Source organism: Lycium ferocissimum, chromosome 7, assembly GCF_029784015.1.
Source record: "Lycium ferocissimum isolate CSIRO_LF1 chromosome 7, AGI_CSIRO_Lferr_CH_V1, whole genome shotgun sequence".
In the NCBI taxonomy this organism is placed as follows: domain Eukaryota; kingdom Viridiplantae; phylum Streptophyta; class Magnoliopsida; order Solanales; family Solanaceae; genus Lycium; species Lycium ferocissimum.
This window is the reverse complement of record NC_081348.1, coordinates 33,238,933-33,261,225: the sequence shown is the minus strand read 5'-3', so window position 1 is coordinate 33,261,225 and position 22,293 is coordinate 33,238,933. Positions and strand designations below refer to the sequence as shown.

Below are 22,293 nucleotides of genomic sequence, written 5' to 3'. Positions count from 1 at the left end.
AAAATTATATTAAGAGAAAATTATATTAAATAGTAATTACACTGCAACTCATGTTCAATTTTTCATTTTATTAACGAAAATGGCCAAATATACCCCTATACTATTGGAAAAGGACCAAATATGTCCTTCGTTATACTTTGAGTCCAAATATATCCCTCCTCCATTAAAATTGTCCAAGGTGAACACGGATATGACGCGACACTCGATAACTCCGCAAGATGGACAACACATGTCATGCCATCCCACCATCCAACTCACTTACGCCCTGTCTTCCCCCTTCTTCACCTATCACTACCATCTTTTCTCCCATCACAACCACTGCCACAATTAGCAACACCACACCGGCCCAATTAGCCTTTTCAAGAAATACAACTGTTAAAAATTCACGTAATGAGTTAAATTCTGTTTAACTGATTGTATGCAATTTATGCTATTTTCTCGTTTTGAAATTTTCAAAAAAGGCATATAAATGCAATTATCAAGTTAAACTTTTATTTTGAATGGCCAATGAAGTTTTTCTAAGTATCTAGGTTGACATGAAAGCTCCAAGAATATCCATTAATCTTTGTTGGAAGCATAAGCTTCTTCAGTTTTATCCAAGTGAGGATAAGGTTGCATTTGTATTTGGTTTTTTAAATTACGTTGAAATTGTTTAGGCTGTGCTATTCTAGCTAATCTTATTCCTTCATTCGGGAAAGGAAAAAGAGAGAAGCTAAAGTAATGGCGAACTTGTTCATCTTAACTGAACTTGTTCATCATTCAAAATCGACTCGATCGCTACATACATGTATTTAAAGAGTAATTGGAATGGTGGTGTGGTGGTGCTGATGAGCCAATGGTTGTGAAAGAAGATGAGAATGATAGTGGTGAATGAAGAAGAAAAGGAGAGATGCAAATCAATTGGGTGGTGAGGTGACATGTCACGCGTGTTGTTTACTTCATTTAGTTGTCAGTGCCACATCACATTTAGTGTCTACCTAAAACAATTTTAATGAAAAAAGGGTATATTTAAACTCAATTTTTTTTACTATTATAGAAGAGTGGGTTTGGTCGTCAACCCACTCTTTAATAGTTTAAAAAAAAAAAAAATTAAGGTAAAGTTCACGTGAATAAGTAGAAGACAATTGCAAAAAAAAAAGTGAGATTCATGTAAAGAAATAGGAGACAATTGCACAAAAAAAAAAAATAGAACATTTAAATAATGATAATAAGTTCGTAAAAATGGTAAAAGTACGCTTAGAGAAAATTTAAAGAAGAGAAATTAAAAAAAAAAAAGAAATAACGATTTAAATTGAACACAAAAATCGCTAAAGAAATCATAAAACCAAAAGAAAGTAAGGATAAAAATATACTAATTTTAAACACATATATCTCACATAAATAATGAGAAATAATATCAAGAAGACGAAATATAAACGGTCAAGAAACGTATATACATATACTTAAAAATTTAAGACTATAACACATGCTAATACATGAAAGCGTTTTTTAGTGTTGTTGAGTAAAAAGAGATGATGACATGAAACTCAATAGGTGAAAATGCATTTCAAATTTTTCAATTGAAGAACCAAATCGAAAAATTATATATGAAAAAAAAATTAAGTAAAATAATTTATTGATATTTTTAATTAATTAAATTATAATACTTTTTATAATAAAATTTTTATAATTATATTACTAAAAGTACTCTTTCTATCATGACATAATTTAACTATACACGAAATTTTATAAAAAAAACTCTTTAAAACTTGTGATTTAAAATAAATTATTGATATTTATATGAATTTAAATCATTTCATTAAAAATAAAAGAAAAAATTTCAAGTTAAATAATTTTTAAATATAAAAATATATTATTTTTTATGTTGAGCCCATCCTAACATGAGCTTTCACCATCTAATAAAATCACCATCTAATATAATGATAAGAGTATATTTAAATTCAAAATATAACAAAGGATGTATTTGACCATTTTTCAAGAGGGCAGGGATATATTTGGCCCTTTTCCGTTGTATGAAACAAAAATTTTGATAAATTGATATTATATATTTTTTTAAAAATCTTCTAATAGCGTATTAATTTTATTATGAACTACAATTTGTTCATTTAATAAAATTGTATAAAAATTTAAAAAAATTATTTTATGTCTATAAAAAAATAAAACTTAAAAAATACAAATTTATATATCTAAACAAAATTTTATTTTCAAATCATGAGATATTTCAAATCATGTCCAAATAGTAGTTACATTGAAAAAGAAACAAATTGTAAGACATTTTATTTTTTTATCACACAAGACAAAGTAGACTGTTACATGATCATATTCTTCAGCTGGACAAAAAGTACATTGTACACTTCCTTCACATTGCAGCTTTAGTAGCTTTAATATCCTCACCACCAACAACATTCTCTTCTTCAGAAATACTAATCACCTTATTCTGTTTCTTCTCCTCAGCCAATTTTGGCACAGTAATCTTCAACACCCCATTTTCCAAATTAGCTTTAATGCGTTCCAAATCAACATTCCTTGGAAGCCTAAATTGTCTCCAAAATTTCCCATAAGTCCTCTCAGCTCTGTGCCATTTCTCACCTTCAACATTTTCTTCCTCTGTTTTCCTTTCTCCACTGATTCTCAAAACTTTGTTTTCTTCAACTTCAATCTTGATATCTTCCCTTTTCATCCCTGGAATGTCAAGTGAAATGATGTGTTCTTTTGATGTTTCTTTCCAATCTGAACGAGCTAAAGCTATTGATTGATCAACACCTTTAGGGATTGTAAATGGGGTTTGTTCAAGAATCTTAAAAGGGTCTTCTTGTGGGAGCATTAAGTCAAAGAATGGATGTGTGTATGGCATTAAAGCTTGAGTTTTTGATGGAAGAATGGCTATTACCATTGCTAAAACAAGAAAACTCATACTAACACAAACTTTTGCTCTCTCCATTTGTAATCTGATGTATTGTATGCCTAAGTATAGCTTAGGAATGTGAAAGTATCAACTATTTTGAGGATATGTTTTGAGTGATATTATTGCTGTGTTGGTTAAGGGGATGGCAATGTTGGAGTTTATATACATGTTGAAGCAGAGGTAGAGGGCAGTTCGGAAGAATTTTGTGAATGGTCTACAAGTTTCTGGAGAAGGAACTTGCATGGAGTCTTTAATTTATTGGTATAGGTATATTGATATAGTATGGACAGACTTTTCTGGAACGTTCAAGAGGAGACAGTTGTGAGAAGTAAGAAAGGAAGAGTTGTGGTTACCCCTGACCAATAATAATGTGTCACGTGTATGAATTACATCCTCCTGTCCATGCCACCTCACAAAATATAATAATAATATAATTTTTTTTTTGTGATGTACGTAGGGCTGTTCACGGTACCGAAAATTTAATCAAACCGAATAAAAAAATCGACATTTGGTTTAGTTTGATTTTAAATTTTAAAAACCGATAATATTTGGTTTGGTTATGGTTCTATTAAAAAATAACCGAACCAAACCGATAAATTATATACATAAATTTTATAATTATTTATATGTATAATATTAGTTTTTCATAAATAATTATAAATATTTTATACCTTTTAATCATTAATTTGATTTTTGGTCTACTTATTTCACATGATTGTTTAAGGTCCGTGTTTTTAAAATATGTCCAAGCCCATTTCTTTTAAGTCTTTTAACTCTTTAAGTGTAAATCTATTAACAGAAGCTCACGTTAGAATCTAATATTTTTAACTTAAATTTTTAGGCTTTCTTTGTCAGCCATTTGATTTTAGGTTGTTTCTTCTGCTTTTTTTGAATTTATACCTTTCTTTTTTCTTGTCTGAATGAATCCTAAACTTCTAATATTTTTCATATGAAAATGACAGATGTTGTAGATTTGGAGGTTCATATAGAATATACTTCAATAACATCAGCATTTGCTGCAACTCAAACACATGGTAATGCCCTAATACTTCTTCCGTGGGTAATCCTCCTGAAAAGCAAAAAAGAACAACTCCTTATAGTCGAGACCCTAGCCTTGGGAATAACGATAGAAAAACATCTGAAGTTTGGGATCATTACATAAAGTTTTTTTAATAAAATGGGAGAACTGAGGGCAAAATACTACCCTAAAATTTGAGATCATTACACAAAGTTTGTATTTCATATATTTTATTTTAATTTTAGGTAGTCTTTATGTTTAATTAATATGTATGTTTGTAACAACAACTAAAAGCTCCTATGCTCTACTTTGCTTCCAGGCATGTGTATTAAGATGACAAAAATGGTACAACCACTACTAAGTTAGTTTTTAGCTCTATATGGAATAGTTTAGCAACTTTGGATAACTTGAGTACTACACTATCACTAATAGTGAAAATATTTCTGTGATGTATGATCCACCTTAAATTATAAATAAAAGTTATCGTTTGAAAAAAAAAAAAGACATGTCTTTTTCAACTTTTTCATGTTTTACTGATAAGTCTCATGATTGCTAGTCATAAATCGAAAAATCGAACCAAACCAAACCAAACCGGTGGTTATTATTTTATTTGGTTTAGTTATGGTTTTAGACATTTAAAAACCGACTAAATTGGTTTGGTTATGGTTTTAATCAATAACCGATCCAAACCGAACCATGAACACCCCTACTGTACAGTTCCCACTTTAATAAATAAAATATTTTAGTTACCAAAAAATAATAATATAATAATAATGCACCGGTGTAAAGACGAATTCAGAATTTAAACTTAATACAAGATTTTATCAATATCATATTTGATTTATTATATTCGAAATCCTGTATTTATATTATAATGATTTTTTTACCAATTTGCGTCAAAATAAAGGTAAAAATTTATCCTTACAGAGCGTTTACACCAAATGTACTGCCACATTCATTGCATGATTTTTAGCAACTATACCATGACAAGACACTAGAAATGCCCAAACAATAAAATTTATTTAATGCCGGTGTTGTCTGAATTAACTTGAATGCACCTTAGACTGATCTACGGGGCAACATACTACTACACCACAAGCACAAGTGACCAATGAACCTGTCCAACAACATTAGTGTCAAAAGCGTTTAACTGGGATTTGAATCTCTAAGTTGATATTCGTATACCTCAATCACTCACCCATTTACTCGGGGGGCTAATGGTCAAACTTCATTAATCATTTAAACCTGAAAAGAAGGCATTCCTAAATGTTTAAGAATTAATATCTCCAAAAAAAAAAAGAGTCACTAAACAAGTAGGCAAACAAAATGATGGTATATACTGTAATAAAGGTAGTTTGAGAACTGAATCATTGGCTACTGCAGCTGGTCATAGCATATACACATTTCATACTCTATATTTCTGCTAATACTGTGCTAGGAATTATGGAAGGCTATTGGTACTAAAAGTTTCTTTACTAGGATCTGATTTTTTAGCAGTCTCATGAGTTTCAGAGGGACTCAGTTTGTAGTCTAAACCAGCTCCATATTGCCAAGCTTCAAGTCCGCGCTTCCATTCGTATCTCATCTTGGCTGGAAATGACCCTATCAATGGCCTAACACAGAATGATAATTGTCAGGTGGCTATGACACCTAGTTACAATGCAATAGGAAATCAAAGTATTACAAAAGGTCATTTACCTAATTGCGGGGTCAAGGAAGGTAGAGAGAAATGTATAGTATCCCAACATGACAAAATGTCCAGACCAGTCAAGAAGCACAGGAATTCCAACCTGAAAAATCATCCGGGTTTTAGTTTTCCTCACATCTAGAAATATTAGAATAGTACAAAATTTCAGAGTGAAGTGACTCGTATTGATTTTATGGATGACAGGACTCTAAGTCTTTCGGACTGTGAGGTTGCAGGGGCGAAGCTAGTGTGAACGTTATGGGTTCGGCTGAACCTAGTTACTTTTGTCCAAATTCTGTATTTGCCTTGGGAAATTCATTGAATATGTATATACTAGTAATGTAGAACCCAATAACGTAGAAGAACTAGAATCCCGGACCCATAAGCTTCATATCCTGGCTCTGTCTCTGTTAGCCATAAGATGGTGGCTGTTCCATTGGACTTAAAAGCAAGCACCGCCAGTCAAGCCATGAGAAGTTGGACTATTTGCGCCGTATGGCGCCACTTTTTAAATTCAGTCCTTGTTAGCACAGTGGGCTAAATTTTGCCTTTTCAAAGGAGTTGGATGGATCTTTCTTTTTGCAGACAAATTTAGCCCATTGGACTAATGGAGACAAAACTTATATAGTGCCATCAAAAAAGCTATTTGTGCATATGCCCCTTAGTAATTCGTATTTTGAAGGATATGATATACATAATAGAAGAAAATGAGCAATTCCTTGTTCCTTAGTGAGGGATGCAAAGATGAGTAATAAAGAAAAGGCAGCCATATATTTACCTGCTTGAATATTGATGGAAGAATCTGAGGTCTCGTTAACATTACGAGGCCTAGTGTTTTCACAAGAGGCCCAAACTGTATAACATCCTATATCAATTAAGTTGAAAGGACATTAGTTCTAGATACAGAAACCGTAAACCACAATAAGATAGTTCACCTGAAGAAAAGGTCTCAAGACAGGATCCCCTAGTTTCTGCAAGTAGATGACAACAAGAAAAGCTTAAGGAACTCAAAATCCTATGGAGTACTAAGAATATCAAAGCAATTGAACACCTTATCGAATTCTAATGGCATACCTGCATACTCATGAAATTGACAAAAAGAAGTTCATTGATGAAATCTGGTGGAATATTGGACTGCTTCTTTGCTGACATTGCCCTTTGAAATAACCAGGAAGAACTCAAGTTTGGCTGCAGAACATAATACATAAGTATAGTGGTAGAGTTATTCAAGTGTTTATGTATCGGCTGGAAACTCACCATGTAAGGATTCAACATTGACAAGCTTTTAGAGTCTGTAAAATTGCCTTCAAGTGCTTCATATATACCTTGTCCACAAAGAAAAAGACCAAAAATAATCAGTCACTAGAAGCTATATTTTTTTCCCAAGCGGGAAAATACCTATGCACAAGCTCCTTTGCGGGTCAAAAGATAAGGAAAGGATGATCAGAAAATCTATTTTCTTTCAGCCAGAGCATAAAATATCACGTCCATTTAAAAAATTTAACACATCTTAATTAAACTAGTCAAATATCTAAGAGAGGAAAGCTGGTTGACATATGCGTCATTAGTCTTTAATTCTTGAAAGAAGGTTTCATGTATTAGGAAGATGTTATAGATGGAAATAAGATAAGATAAACTTTTACCAGTAGTCAATCTCCCTAGGTGCCTAGTCAAGCTCCCAAAACCACCAAAAGAAACTGGTGACTGTATGCCGCTTGCATCCCCAAACTGTAGATATTCAAACTCAAATATTCTATTGACATGTAACTGCAATTTATCATGTCTTTAAAGGGTTTGATGAAGCACCTGTAAAATACGATCAAAAGCTGCTGGCAATGGACTGCCATCAAAATGAAAGGGGACAGAATTATCAGAAATAGTACGAAGAAAAGTGACAAAGAAATTTTTGATAATAACTCTTGACTTATAATATACCAAAATGTTAATGTATCAAAATGCAAGGTGTTGTACTTGTATATATTTAAGGATGCTTCAATTATTCAATTATCGATGGAAAAGCAAATTAAGTTAGGTGGCAAGTGAAATAACAATAGCATCTTATGGATATAAATCATGGCCTAAGCACAGACCTTAAAGTTAATGGTTACCTGTCTCTATATGTTGGGAAAATGCCATATATTATCCTCAAGATTTCCAGATCGTCGAAAGACACGCCCTACAAATTCACAATACAAGAAATTAGAGGTTGATTAGATCATTAAGATGACCTGACAAATTTATACAACAAGATAGCAGTTCCTGTTAATATCCAAAGCACCGGACCTACAAAGCTAACCCGAACAACAAAAGCAATAACATGAGTCCCTTGGCAGATGTTTTTAACTGGCTTCAGATCTTTCAGGGGTTAACTTTCATCTAAATAACATCAATTCCAAGGGACAGAGACAAGCTACAGCTTCCAGAATAAGAAAAAGAGAAAACAGAAGTATGCCAAAATAGCATACTCCAAAAGTTACCTGGTACTTTGGCATCAAATCCCAGTAATCTTCTAGTAACTCTTCCAGCTGCGGAGCTCCCGGTTGAGGATCAACATAAGTGAACATATAAGTGGTTCGGTCTATGGGACCCGAGCCAGCAGGAAATGCCTGAAGATCATGGGAACGTTGTTATTCGCTAAGCACAAAAAAAATCACATTGCATGCTTTCCAAGTACATTGAATTGTTTTACCTCCCAGAAATATTGGACTGGTGACTGGCCAACTTCTTTAGCGGAGGCACTGCTAAATATGACATCACTAGTAGAGTTCTCCTTAAAACCACGGCAGCAAGTACCAACGACAAGGCACATACCATCTGGTTTCCTTCCACATCTAATCTAAAGCAATTTTCAATCATAAGAGCCAGCTCAAGACATAAGAAATGAACTAATAAAAGACTCTAAAGAGGATGTTAGTGAGATATAGAAGACTATTATCAAAAGCATCAGAGTAAGGATTATTAGGTCCAAGTAATCCTTGAATACATGATATATTTTGAAAGAAATAGTTATAGTTGAATGCTTTAAGAAAAAGATTCTGCACCTGCTTTACAATAGGAGAAAAATTGCCCATTGCATCAATGATGAGACGTGAGAATAAAGTCTTTCCCTCCTTTAGTTGCAACACCTGTAAGAAGAAAAGTACGAGCAATATCTGGATGAACTTTACTCATCTACTATGAATTCAATAGTAGCAGAAAGATAATTGACAGCATTCTTTTGATGGTAATGCGAAACCCTGAGACCATACCATCCCTCAGCTCATCTTCATAACTTTGTGAGATTAAAGTACTAAACTTCCAAGTTTTTCTCTTCGAAAGAATTCTAGAATTTTGTGATTTTTATATTTGAGAGATTATGTACTTCTGTTTAGAATTGTGGTCTTTTATCTCAGCCTCTTCATTCTGGCCATTGTTAGGTTGACCAAATTGAGCAAATATCATTTGAGGTTAAGCACAAATTCAATCAAGGCAAAACCCAACGCTAAATTAAAACACAGTTAATGAAAAACGTTGCTTTTTAGCCTAACCTAGGATGCTGCCTGAGTGATAAAGTGCATGCTTAAATAGCCACATTTATGAGTAAGGAAGCATACGGCTGCATCCTGATACACGGATATGTTAGAGACGCTGTAACCTTCAAACGTGACACCTCCAAGGGAATCGAAACGCTCTTTCACAATCTCCACAAGCTTTACAGGCCTGCGAACATATAAATATAAAAGAACATTAAGACCTTGAGCTAGGTTTTACATAAAATAAAGAAATTATAAGCAACCAATAAGTTCTTGAACCATGTTCTTTAAAAAAGTTAAAAAGAAATTATGTGCGAACAAAAAACCATCTAAACAATAATAATTAAAACTTGTATGATGTTCAGATGCGGCATAGAAGCACTTCACTTCATCGAAAGTAGAAGATATTGATTTTTCCAACTTCTAGTTACTAAGTTTCCCATATCATTGAGAGTATGGGAAACAACACTAACAATGATAACTATTCTTCAATCGCGAGCTAGTTGTGGTCGGTTACATAAATCCTCACCATCCATTTTGTTACATAAATCTTCACAAGATGCTGGAGTTCTCATAGTGTGACGGATGAGTCCCGTGTATTAACTTACATGCAAACAGAAAAAAAGAAGAGGGGTTTGATGTTCTTATAGTAGCAAACACAAAAATTTTACAGTTATGAACTTTGGATGCAGATTCAAGAAAGGACAAGGTATGCAAAATAGACTTACGAAACTCCAAGATTGAGAATGCCCTGGACCCAAATGTCCCCCTTCCCTTCAAATCCACATCTATTCTGCAAAGTGACACAGAAGCCAAAAGAGAATAAGTAACGATGCCTAGAAAACAGCAGGGGACCCTTAGTAGGAAACAGATCCAATAAGTCATTTCAACATTATGCAAAATTAAACACCTGAGCAACAGTATCAGTAAGATGTTCAACTTTGCCCATTTTTGCTATATCTATCCTCATGCCCAAGACCATTCGCAAAATGAAAGAAAATTTGTTCTTTATAGGCCTTCCAAACACGAAATGGTAGGTCCGCACTGGTAAAGGATAAATCATTATTACCAGAATTCAGGTTACTCTATGCATGAGACTTAAATTATACTTTAAGACCATATCAAGGTACATAGTGTTATTCACAAAGCAAAAGCAGTTCAAATACCTAAACAACAATCTTGTTATCTGTGAAGACAAATTAGGGCTATCATTTTTCTCAGGTTCAGGACAATGATAAAAGACTCTTCATTGACATATCAAACAAATTCTAGGATAGAGAACATACAGGGTTGAAACTGGCAGCAGTAGCCTCTTCAATGTCGTCTTCAGTTAAAATGCCAACTTCAACAAGTTCCAGTAGCTCTTTCCTTGAGATGTTCCATTCTTGCTCCCTCTGTTCATCAATTTCCCAAAAAGTCAAAACATTATCGGACTCCTAAGCAGATTACTAATTCTAAATAGCATATTTGAATCCCACTAAGGCAGGGTAGTATAATGCAATACCCCTTTTAAAACATTCCTTTCCACGACTCCAACGCGAAGACCTTTGGAACTTAATGCTGTGGCAATGAAGATTCCCAAAGTACCTCCACAAACAATGACATCGAACATTTCCTCCGAATTTCCACCTTGATCAGAATCTTTGAATGATCCAGGGACAGAGGAAACTACTTTCTGGGGTTCTTCTACAACTACAAACAGGAAATTAAATTTTAATGATATCCATTTATGGTGCCAGAATACAACAGTAACAAGTAGACTATCGAACAAATACAGTTGTTGAGGACCTATTCGGAAGTATATTCATCTACCTGCCGAAGCAGAGCAAATTTTAGACCACAGCTGGTCCAATCTTTTTAATGCACTATATGAGTATGAACCACCAGCGCCACCAACTTCCCCACTTACTGCCATTCCCTCCATTATCCTCTGCAAGAACATTCAATTTTCATATATATTCAGTATCCATATACTACATGATCTTTGACAATGCCCCCAAAAAAAAAATATTTCAAGAATGGGATTGACCGAAGAGATTTAAGAGTGTACCTGGGTTCTTGTAGGAGTGGCTTGTGCTTGAAAAGAAACTTTTTTTCTATTCCCAAAAGGTCTAACTGCACAAGGGTACTGAAATACTCCATTTTTCATCATAGTTGGCTGCAGCTGCAGCTGAAGCGCCATTATGAGAAATTCAAGATTCAAAAGAAATGGATTCTTGATTTCTTTCTCTCAGGTTATCATCATGCTTTAGAGTAGTGAACCAACTACTTCCCTGAAAGAATAGTGGAAATAACATGAGAACAAGCGTTAGACACGTTAGACTTGTAATCTTGTAATCTTGACCATCCATCATGCTACGAGAAATCTCGTAACTTTTACTTTTCCGTGTCACCCGTGCATGGTTTTATCAAATTAGTGGTCCTTTGTAGGTAGCTAAAATTATAATTTCGGGACTAATTTATCTCATCTTTTGTGATTATTTTATACCATCTAAAAGATGGTATAAAATAATCCCGGGATAAGTGGGATAAGAAGGCTTGGGATTATGTTTCATTTTGTACCGTGTTTGGTAGGAGGTATAAATTTATCCCAGAATAAAATTATATCTCCTACCAAACACGGTACAAAAAATTAGTGCTGGGATATCCCAGCCTATACCATGCACCAAACGACCCCTAGAATTTGTTCTTTTGTTCAACTTTGGTCTTACAAGGAATAGATACTTACTAATGTAGTTTATGCTTTTAGTGAATTTTTTATTTGTTGTTAATTTGTATAATGTATCTATACATCATTGGATATTGGTTGTAGTCATTTTTTCCTACCATTAATACTGATTGTTGTTGAAGAGGCAAAAGTGGTGTTTGTAATTTCTGTATATCATGAGTTGGACGACGCGCAAATAATTTTGTGGCAGTTTGAGATACCAAATGTCTCATTATTTGAGGTACGGAATCTTGAATCATAATTTTCCCACGAAGGCTCTGTGATTTTAATTGTTTTTATTTCTTTCTTAATTACATGTTGTGTTAATTCAGCATTGTATTTTGTTTTTTTCTGTATTCAACATTAGGTTATTTGATCTGTATTCTCACCAAAGTGAGCCTCCTCGTCAGTAATTGTCAGATAAACCCAAAATGACATCGAACTCGGGGATTGAAGTTGGAAACTATAATTTAAACCGTATCACGCCTTTTTGTCCCAAGACCATTTGACTATGCACGGAATTTAAGAAACAAGTAAAATTTTTGAAATTTATGGTTCAAAACAAGCGTTAAATATAGATCATCTCATAAAGTTAAATTATTTCTAAATATAAAAAAATGACAATTTTTGGGACAGAACAAAAGAAAAAGATTACATAAATTGAGACAGAGGGAGTATATATCAAGTTTAATCCACCATAAACCAAAACTTATGAGGCCCAACCTCACCCCATTAATAAGGTTGGTAATTGGTAAAGGGGAAAATAAAGTTTTCTTAGTTGTTAAGCGAATGTAATTCCAATAAACGAAGTATAGCTGATAGTCCCCCGCAAATATCACGGGAGGAATCAAATCGAGCATCAAAGATTTTCGTATACAGATGCGTTAAACAAAAACCAAGTTGCCGGAAAAACAGATATTCAGGTGCTCTTGCTCACCGGAATGGGGCTTATTTCACAACAACCAAGTTGTGAAAAACAAAAAAAATTAAAAGACAGAAAGACACTTAGACCAGCCTTGGCTGGATTGTCTTTCATTTACTGACCATATCTCTAAATTTGACAATGCAAGCTAACGCACGCTCGAAATCACCATCTTCTAAGGCAATGGTGAAGCGACAGTAACCAGGAATTCCAGTCCACGAAGAGCTATTGATGCACAAACCAGTGGTCTTAAGCATGGCTTCTCTGATATTTGTGTCATCAAGTTTGCCTTCCCATGAAGATGGATCTTTGCCGATTTTAACTGCCTTCCCAAGATAGGCAGATGGCTTTGCCACCACTGAAACGCCAGAATGCGCCTCAAGCACGTCCCAACCACAACTTTCAAGGGTCTGTTACACATAAATCAGGACAATTTGTATCAGAGAATTACAGTCAAGAATTACCAACTTGGAAGCTATTTATAACAAATTATATATTTGGAGGCTGGACACGACTTTAATTTTCTTCAAATGGTGAGAAAACAGATGCCATGTAGAATTCAGTCATGGTTTGGCCACAACAGCATATGAGCAATTTGTGCTAAAGCATTCCTATGTTCCTTCGATGGTCCTTCAATTTGAAGTCCATGCTATAGTAGCTGACAGAACATAGCTGCAATTTGCTCCTTTTTATAACTAAGATGCTTTGATTACTGCTAATTGAATATTATATTCTTTGACAAGTTTAACTGAAATACCTAATACATAAAGTAGAGAAAATGGTCTAAGCAGTGACTCTAATGCATTGCCTATTAGTCAAGATGATGACTCGTGACGAAAGTTCGAATGTTGATACAGAAATGACCAGAAGATAAAGTAATAATAAACATATAATTAATGTGAATTGACCTTTCCAAGAAAAACAGATACCTTTTTCAAGAGCTTATACCGACTAGCCAGAATATTTTCCTGCTCTGAGATTGCATTGGAAAGTTCTGCTGTTTGTTCTCTTTGATCCAACAGCTTCTTTACTTGGTATTTGATAGTGCTGTGAGGTTTGCTCAAACCTGGAAAACTGTGGAACGCCTCAATTAGAGCAGGCTGGTCTAGAAGCAGAAATCCAAATGTGACTCCAGCAGTAAGCATCTTCAGAAACAATCCTCCAAGCAAAGAAACACAGAAAGACTGGTTCTCAGATCTCAGTTTTGCTAGTGTGTCCTCCAAATTCCAGCCATCCCAGCCCTTGGAGTTGAACTCCACACCAGAAAATGAAGTATCAATTATGACCCTCGCCCCAAACTTTGCGCACACAGATAATATACTCTTTATCTCCTCATTGCTGTAGATCTGCCCAGTAGGGTTGACAGTTGGTCCGGAAATAAAAATCCAAGGTCTGTTGACGGTCTTCAAAAAACTTTCAACCGCTTTTTGCGTCAATTTAAACCCTTCCTCTGGATTTGTAGGTACATATGCTATATTTGCTTTCACAAATTTTGCAGCAGACACATAACTACCGTTTGAGCCAGCTGGGAAGCATAGAGTCCCACCTTCATTGACGCATAAAAGTACCAATTTGCTAAAAAGAGCAAGAGGGCAGTCAGCATATATGAATTCTGTCTTGTTATTTGTTGGGAAACCATAACTACTCTCCATTAGTTGTCTAATGTTGCTTGTGACATCAATTTCTGACTCTGCAATGTTCTGTCTCACAAAACTCTCAAAGATGGCTGCCTTGACAGGAGTTGGTATGGGTAAAAAACTTTGATCCACATCCATGTGAATCAGAGTATTATCTGTATCAGTAACAGATAACTCTGCATGATTGAGTACTAAGGATACAGAGCTAGGAAAGCCGATCATCTTGGATGCTTTCAACTTCTCGGCTCTTCTCTGGGAGAATGTGTAGAAGGAACTTTTAGTACGTAGTGCTCAAACAATAAGCAGCTAATTTAGGCAACGTTTAAAGAGACTAGTGCAATCAAAAAGTATGAGTGCACACATTCCAAGATTTAAAATATCTTGTGTTGTACATTCCGTTTATTACTATTTAATAATAGAATTACGATTCGATGGCCCCCCAAGAAAGAGACCCATGTCCTAGAAGCTAGAAACCCTGCCAAATGGTGATTCAGAATAGATTCTATATTCTTAAGACCCAATTTGGTGCTTGCTTTGATGGAATTTGGAGCTCTAAGTCAGCATAATGCAGCCCATTTCAAAATCAAGAAAATTCCATCTTCGCCAGAACACACTCTCTCTCTCTCTCTAGAGAATTTAATATGAATAAAGGCGCCAAAAAAGAAAGCCAAATTGCCAGACTTTTTCCTTTCTGCCCACATTGGAAGTCTTTAGAGACAAGTAAAATGATTATTTAGGACAGCCACATATACAGATAGAATCCAGAAAACGAATGTAACATCGAGATACTCAAAAGGCAGGCCTTCTCTTCTTTTTCTCTTTTCTTCACTCTCCTGATCTATTTACATTTTCTGAAACTCCAGATCAGATTTTATAACAACAACAACATACCCAATGTAATCCCACAAGTGGGGTCTAGGGAGCGTAGTATGTACGCAAACCTTACTTCTACCTTGGGAAGGTAGAGAGGCTGTTACCAGGAGACCCTCGGCTCATAGTAAGACAAAAATAGGCAGTAGCAGCAAGCAAAAACAATAGCAAGATAACCAGATAGATTTTATACGAGACGAAAAACTTAAAGTGCTATATTTACAACTTACATCCAATGGCTATTGCATTGACTAGCAAATTCACACATCTGAACAGCAAGGCTAAAGAACTTTTTCCATTAGGCAATCACAAAAGAGCCGAACTACTAACCTCAGCAGGTGGATGTCGATCTGCAAGCTGAAAAGCTAGAAGCTCGTGGAAAAGACAGCCATAATAATATTGGCTTATAAGAGCAGTATTTCCTTGTAGTAGTTCCATGGTTTTGGACAATGCTTTATAGATAGTTTCGTCTTCTGATATGACAAAAGCTACTTCCAGATCCGAATATACCTGGGGAAAAAAAAAAAAAAAAAGAGCTACAAATATAAAGCCAGCTAAACATACCAGCCAAATAACATAGAAACAAATGACAAAACAGGACCTAAAAATCTTTTAGAAATGCACTAGCATATAGTTGTGGAGAAAAATAAACCTACCTGATTCTTTACTAAGCCACAGACAATAGCAGCATGTGAGGGAAGAGGATTTGCAGCAAGGTATTTCAGGAGCCCATTAGATTTGGGGAGGCTGGATAGCTCAAACTGGTCAGATATGTCTAAAAACAGACGACATCCAATTTCCCTTGTGGTGTCAAGTATGTACTCAAAAGAAGAACTAGTAACTGATTCAAATTGCGCCATCCCAGTAACTACAACTTGGGGCTTCAACTTCTTTATCAGTTCAACCAACGAATCAGATTGGCGTGGAGCTTCAATAACAGTGATATCCTCTGAGTTACTTTCAGTTTGATTTTTCTGCATAAAGGCAAGATTTCAAAATGGTTAGAAATGATCAATAAACCCTATAACAATGCTCATGAAAGATGAACGGACATATCCCTTCAAGTGCTCACTTCGTGTACTATTAAAAGTTGAAACATTAGTAGACTTGGTATTTATAGAGAACTACATTTTTCCATCAGGCTAGTGAAACAAATACATGATTTTTTTTTTCTGGGAGGAATGATAAGGATTACATTCAACCGAGATGGAGAGCAAATACCTCAATTTTCAATGATGTCAACCATTGCCTAGGCAGGTGTCGTGAAAGTTGCTCATCCACAATTGCTAGATGTGGCAAGAATAACCGCAACAGATTCTCTATAGCCACAGCCCTTGAAGGGAAGACAACGACATTCTGACATAAAATCGAGACGCCCATATTAGAATACATAATAAATACAATATGCTTGCAGACTATGTTACTCGGACTCTCCTAAAATGTTGTCGGGTGCGTGTCGGATCCTTCAAAATTAGTGTATTTTTGGAGGATCCGACAGGGGTGCGGCAACACTTTTGAAGAGTCCGAGTAACTTAGCTTGCAGAAATAAATCCTCAAAAGATGCTTCCGATAAAGTCCCCCAGCTCAGTCTAGAAAGCTGAATCTTAGCTACTTCTTTAAAGATGTATCTGTTGCATGACTTGTCAGATAATCCTAGTTATGTGGCTTGCAGCAGCTGACAAAGAAAAATTAGTTGTATTACATTTTCTACAGAACTTACAGTTCCCGTTGATGCCTTATCATGAAAGTACAGTGTTCAGTGCATCCTAACTTGCATTTCACACGGATTATTGCAACTTTGCAAGGCTAACTCGTGTTTGTTAAAGCATTGAACAGGAAAACTAAAAGAAGTGGCTTCTCTAGATTACTTCAGAGAGAAATATGACAATTGTGGATGTAAGCAATAAGCCTGTGACTCTTTAAGCAGAAACTATATGCTAACTTTCACAAAACAAGCAAAACCCTTTTTTCCCCTCAAAAAATAGACATTCGCACAACAAGCTCCATATCCACCATGGCACTCTCTACAAGGCCATCTCTGGCAGCAACCCTTCTTAGTCTCCAATATATCAGCAAAAGAATCTCGCATAAAGAAAAATAACAAAGTTAAACAATCTTACGTCGGCCATAAGAGGAAAATGGTGGTATGTTTTCATAAAGCCAGCAATCAGATTGCGGAACCATCTACTTCCTGCTGGTGATTCATATGGGAAAACAGAGTTCTCCTTAAGCACGTTAGCAAGATAAGCTAGGAAAGGGATCTTCTCATCTGCTACAGCATCATCTTCAAATGATAAATCCAGAGAGTTACTGATATCCTGGAATCCATTCTTGATGAACTCAAATATCTTTTTGACCTGTCAGTTCAGCTGAATCAGTTTTATGCGCTTTTGCAGTGCTTTGAACCGTATATCCTCAATTTCAATTACCAGATCTGAACATATGTAAGCCCTTTACAATTACCTTATTTGGCTGATGAATTTGACAGCTGTACACAGACAAAGCATGAGAGATACGGCCACCAGCCTTGCCATAAGCCCATGCTGTTCGAGCACAGATAGGCTGATCTCCAACAAGTCCCATGAAAAATTCAAAGCGATGCATGCTATTTTTTTCGATTTCAACTAGAGCTGATATATCTGTGTCAGCCGCCTGCATTAACCTACTGTTTAGAGGCATAGTCTGTTGTAACTGTTATCTCAGTTAAAGATAATTCACCCACCTGAAGAATTTTAGTTTGCCAAAGCTTGTTAACACGAACACCACGGCGCTCGAATAATCGTTTGCAGACACCTTGCCCTGGACGGCCTCCCATGTTGAAGATCATAATGCCTGATGGCTTTATGACAGAAATACCTTCTTCTACTGCCCTTGCAATAAGCCCTAAGCCAAACTGATCTTCAACAAAGCCCTAGACATGATTAAGAAAAAAACATAGTTTCAGTGTGGAAAGAAGCAAGGGCATTTTCTACCATTGTTAATCAGTTTATCAACCTGAAGCGCACAATAATTGCTTAATGAATGCAGAAATTCTTCACTAGCATTTTCAGTAATCAACTTGGACATTGCATCCGGGTTTGGATTAAGAATCTGCATCCACAATCAAAATGCATAAAATCAGATTATGTCACCATAAACTTCGATCAACTGCCACGACATACTCAGGATCTCTAGCTTTCTGTTAAGATTAAAGAGGGAAAAGGCAATTGTGTAGTAACCATAACATGCCATGCAAGTTGTAGCAATACCTGCGGTATGCACCCAACAATTCTTTCAAGTTCTATATGATTGTCTCTGCAGTAAGAGAGCAGATCAGACTCGTGAAACTCTATCCTATCTAGTAGTGTTTTCTTTTCATCATCATATATTGGTTCGCCATTGTCATCCAGAGCATTCAAGTATAAATTTATCCATGAGATCTTTACTGCTCTTGGATTTATATCAAGCCCATATACCTGTAAAGAGATATTAAAGAACAAGGAATCTGTAAGCAATTCCCTCAACCAAAGCATCATTTCCTGTAGCTCAAAATTGCAAGAGAGAGTCTAAAATACAGTTATTGATAAGCACAACCTTTGATGGTGACCATTTCTCGGCAATGGCAATGGATATCCATCCATTTCCACATCCCAGCTCTGCAACTGTCTTGTCCTGGAAGATGGAATCAGGGTGTCTATTTAGTCCCTCATAAAAGGTGAAGGACCAATCCTCTGGGATAAAGATACTGGGGATGACAATCATTGTCAGTTTCTTTCGCTTCTGGAAACCTACAAAAAATAAACAGACAGGCGTACTAAGAGAAGCAGTCTCTCAACAAAATTAATTCCTTTTTCATTTTTCTGGGGCGGTACCTCTGAATGGTATTAAAACAACTAACAGTAAAAGGGAGTTCAGAACATAAGTTGGACTTCTAAGTCATCAATGTGGCAACTGGGAATGCCTTAAACTAAATCATTGAACCTGAGTACACGATAAGCTTGCCTTTTGACCATTGAGGAGGACATGCCGGCTAGATTAATAGCAAGTGTGTCAAGAATTTTTCATGTGAACGGCGGAAGGGATAAACTTTCATCTATAAAAACCAATTTCTGAAGCTGAAACGAGATTTCCAGGGAGAAATGAAGATGTTGTTTGAGCTCTGATGGCAGAGAATTAGGTAAAGGTCGCTGGTTTGATGTTAAAACTTTTATTATGTTGTTCTCAAGTTCTGGATATCACAGGCTTTACACAATCTATTAGATTAGAAGTCATAGTATCTCCGTCTGAACAAAAATGTTCAACTTGCTATAGAGGGAGTAGAAGTGTCCCAATTTTTGTATCAAAATGATCAAAGAGAGCTTTATGGTTTGAGTAAATATGATATGTACAGAGAGAAAGAATGATAAATAAAAATTCCAATGGGCGTGAATGATTAGTCAATGGTGAAGGACCAGGTGAATAAAATGAAATTAACAGAGGCTGTGGAACAGAAAGAAAGAGTGAACATGCAGAGAATTTGGAAGTTGGAAATGAAGGATCCAGAGTTCTATTCCATACTTAAGGTACCCCTTCTGCAGAACTACTTTATCCTCAGTGCACACATTCTGATACAAAGCTTAACTTGCCGAATTTAAGTTTCCAAAGTCTAATGGAACACCTATAGAAGATGATCCTCCTAATATTCGTGTACTCTGTAGAAGGAACAGCTTCCTTCAACAAGGTTTACAAGTAAGCCAATCCTCTCTTTAGCGATAGTACACAGAGGTATCACTGATAAATCAAGATCCACCTAAACATGTCCCTTCACATTTCCTAGTGTACCTGATGAATGAAACCAAGGAACTGTGAATCCCTCACACTTTCTCATTCCCTTTGGGCTCTCACATGTTAACTCTTATTCCTTAAAACAGCAACAACTACTATTCGCTTCATTCCCAAGCTAGTTGGGTTCAGCTCTATGAATCTCACCATCCATTCGAATATCTCTTATTCCAATAAATATTAAAAAAATGCTGAACCAAAAACTACTATAACTAAATGTTTCTACCTTCTTTAAAGGAACTACAAACCATTCATAGAAACACTACTATCAAATAATGTGAAATTAAAGTATAATACTCCCTCCATCCCTAAAAGAACAACAAGATTTGGAATATGAATGTGAACTCATCCAATTTTGTGTGATTCAGCTATTGAGTTCTTCATACATGTTCAAAATCTACATATAAATACTACAAGTATCAGTTTTCTATAAGAAGTTTCCGAAAGTTTAAAAAAATTGCACTCAAGAAATAGATTCTGCAACTGTACAAAAATAGTAATAGTACCAAACAAACATGGACATTTGAAGTAAAAGCTTATGAACCTCATTTTTCATCAAATACACAAACGAAAATTCCGATGAAGAATCTACAGTTTTAAATAAAAATAAAAGGAAAAAATGATGATGCAACTAAATATGATGAGAATAGAACAAAAAAAAAAACTGATCAAATCTACACATCCACGCATTGACGTACACGTACATCTATATTATACTCCCTCCGTCCATTTTTACTTGTAATGTATTGACTGGGCACTCCCATTAAGGAGTCAAAAATAAAATAACAATTTCACTATATCACCCCTAGTTATTGCTAAGTAACCTAATAATTGAAATCAATAAAACATACTTTAAAAGTTGTGCAACCACTAAGAATTTTTTGAACTTGCCATACCCAATAATTAATAAAAAGGGTAAAATAGGTATGAAATGGTAAGTTATCTCTTGGATTTCCAAACTGGACAAGTAAATATGGACACTATTTTTAGTATACAGGACAAGTAAAAAATGTACCGAGGGCGTAACAAATTACACAAGCAAACGTAACTATCAAATTTCCAAATTGCTTAAAACATTGCAGTCAAATAGAAATTCTGTAACTGTACAAATAGTAATAGCACCAAACAAATTTGGACAGAGAAATTAAAAGCTCATGAACCTCATTTTTTTTTACCAAATACACAAGCGACAATTCTGATGAAGAATGTTTGTTTTTTTAATTAAAAAATGACTACGAAACTAAAATATGATGAGAAGAGAAAAAAATAAAAAACTGATCAAATCTACACATCCACTCATCGACATACACGTACAGCTATATTATGAAAAAAATTATACAAGTAAATGTGACCAAAGTTTTCTATAAAAAATTGCCGAATTGTTAGTAAAATTGCAGTCAAAGACAAATCTCCAACTGTACAAATAGTAATAAAACCGAACAAATTTGTCCAGAGTAAATAATAGCTCATGAACCTCATTTTTTGCCAAAATACACAAATGTGATGAGAAGTGAACAAAAATAATAAAATTGATGACAACGAAACTAGTAATATGATGAGAAGTGAACAAAAAACTGATCAAATCTACATATCCAGACATCGACTTATACAAGCAAATGTGAGTAAAATTGATACCTTCATATTGTTCAAGGACAATATCCTGAATCTGGAAATGATAAGTTTGAAGGCATTGATCAGATTCTTCTTTAGTAGAAAATCGTTTTTGAAGAAGAGCGAGGAAGACCCGAGCTTCTTTACGGGTAACCGGATCCTCCAGTCGTTCAAGTAGTGATCGGAGAGTACTGTAAGCTGCATCACCTGATTGCGAACACCGTTTTAGGAAGTCATCCGTTGATGTACACACCGCCATTTTGTGCAAAAACTAAGAGAATGTGTTTTTTGGGGGAATGTGAAGAGTGTTTAGGTGAAACTTCCCGAATATAATGGAGTGACTAATGGAATAAACATTTTACTCTGTATTATTATGGAAATGTTTTTTCTTTTCCTTTTAAGAAAAAGAAAGAGAAGATGATCGGTGTGCTTTGGTATGCAGGAAAATGTTTTTCGTGATTTTTTTTTTTTTAAGGAAATAAGTGTGTTTCTTATTTATTTTCTTGTGTTTGGTATATAAGTGAAAAATATTATCTCTAAAAGTATTTGTATATAATTTAATCCTTCTCATCATGTATTTTTTTTCATGCCTCCTTAAGAAAATATTAACTAAAAGGGTAATTT

The 22,293-nt window shown here is 35.1% G+C and overlaps 3 protein-coding genes across 3 annotated transcripts; all 3 read right to left on the bottom strand.

The window, feature by feature from the left end:
• Window positions 1–2,248: 2,248 nt before the first annotated feature.
• On the bottom strand, window positions 2,249–3,024 carry LOC132062733 (22.0 kDa class IV heat shock protein-like). The gene has a single exon (XM_059455241.1). The coding sequence runs from the start codon at window positions 2,939–2,941 to the stop codon at window positions 2,360–2,362; it is 582 nt and encodes a 193-aa protein (XP_059311224.1). The 5' UTR covers window positions 2,942–3,024; the 3' UTR covers window positions 2,249–2,359.
• A 2,236-nt stretch (window positions 3,025–5,260) lies between these two features.
• Window positions 5,261–11,443, bottom strand: LOC132064498 (uncharacterized). Its single transcript, XM_059457493.1, has 18 exons — window positions 11,173–11,443; window positions 10,935–11,052; window positions 10,627–10,814; window positions 10,409–10,516; window positions 9,851–9,915; window positions 9,204–9,309; window positions 8,652–8,735; window positions 8,300–8,446; window positions 8,088–8,216; window positions 7,719–7,786; window positions 7,417–7,450; window positions 7,254–7,338; window positions 6,868–6,935; window positions 6,685–6,798; window positions 6,546–6,581; window positions 6,389–6,475; window positions 5,622–5,713; window positions 5,261–5,536 (listed from the first exon to the last, which is right to left on the bottom strand). The coding sequence occupies exons 1-18, from the start codon at window positions 11,302–11,304 to the stop codon at window positions 5,365–5,367; spliced, it is 1,833 nt and encodes a 610-aa protein (XP_059313476.1). The 5' UTR covers window positions 11,305–11,443; the 3' UTR covers window positions 5,261–5,364.
• Window positions 11,444–12,581: 1,138 nt separating this feature from the next.
• On the bottom strand, window positions 12,582–22,036 carry LOC132064497 (methionine S-methyltransferase). Its single transcript, XM_059457492.1, has 12 exons — window positions 21,694–22,036; window positions 18,832–19,025; window positions 18,507–18,713; window positions 18,253–18,348; window positions 17,981–18,169; window positions 17,722–17,910; window positions 17,379–17,615; window positions 16,480–16,614; window positions 15,915–16,232; window positions 15,589–15,768; window positions 13,681–14,640; window positions 12,582–13,161 (listed from the first exon to the last, which is right to left on the bottom strand). The coding sequence occupies exons 1-12, from the start codon at window positions 21,926–21,928 to the stop codon at window positions 12,862–12,864; spliced, it is 3,240 nt and encodes a 1,079-aa protein (XP_059313475.1). The 5' UTR covers window positions 21,929–22,036; the 3' UTR covers window positions 12,582–12,861.
• Between the last annotated feature and the right edge of the window lie 257 nt (window positions 22,037–22,293).

Excerpts from the sequence above, each read along its gene's own strand:
- LOC132064497 (XM_059457492.1), bottom strand. The coding sequence starts at position 21,928 with ATGGCGGTGTGTACATCAACGGATGACTTCCTAAAACGGTGTTCGCAA. Across the intron at positions 17,616-17,721 it reads AAATTCATCAGCCAAATAAG|GTCAAAAAGATATTTGAGTT; the intron begins GTAATTGTAAAG and ends CTGAACTGACAG. Across the intron at positions 14,641-15,588 it reads ATCGACATCCACCTGCTGAG|AGAAGAGCCGAGAAGTTGAA; the intron begins GTTAGTAGTTCG and ends ACATTCTCCCAG.
- LOC132062733 (XM_059455241.1), bottom strand. The coding sequence starts at position 2,941 with ATGGAGAGAGCAAAAGTTTGTGTTAGTATGAGTTTTCTTGTTTTAGCA.
- LOC132064498 (XM_059457493.1), bottom strand. The coding sequence starts at position 11,304 with ATGGCGCTTCAGCTGCAGCTGCAGCCAACTATGATGAAAAATGGAGTA. Across the intron at positions 8,217-8,299 it reads CAGTCCAATATTTCTGGGAG|GCATTTCCTGCTGGCTCGGG; the intron begins GTAAAACAATTC and ends CATGATCTTCAG. Across the intron at positions 7,787-8,087 it reads ATTTGATGCCAAAGTACCAG|GGCGTGTCTTTCGACGATCT; the intron begins GTAACTTTTGGA and ends GTGAATTTGTAG.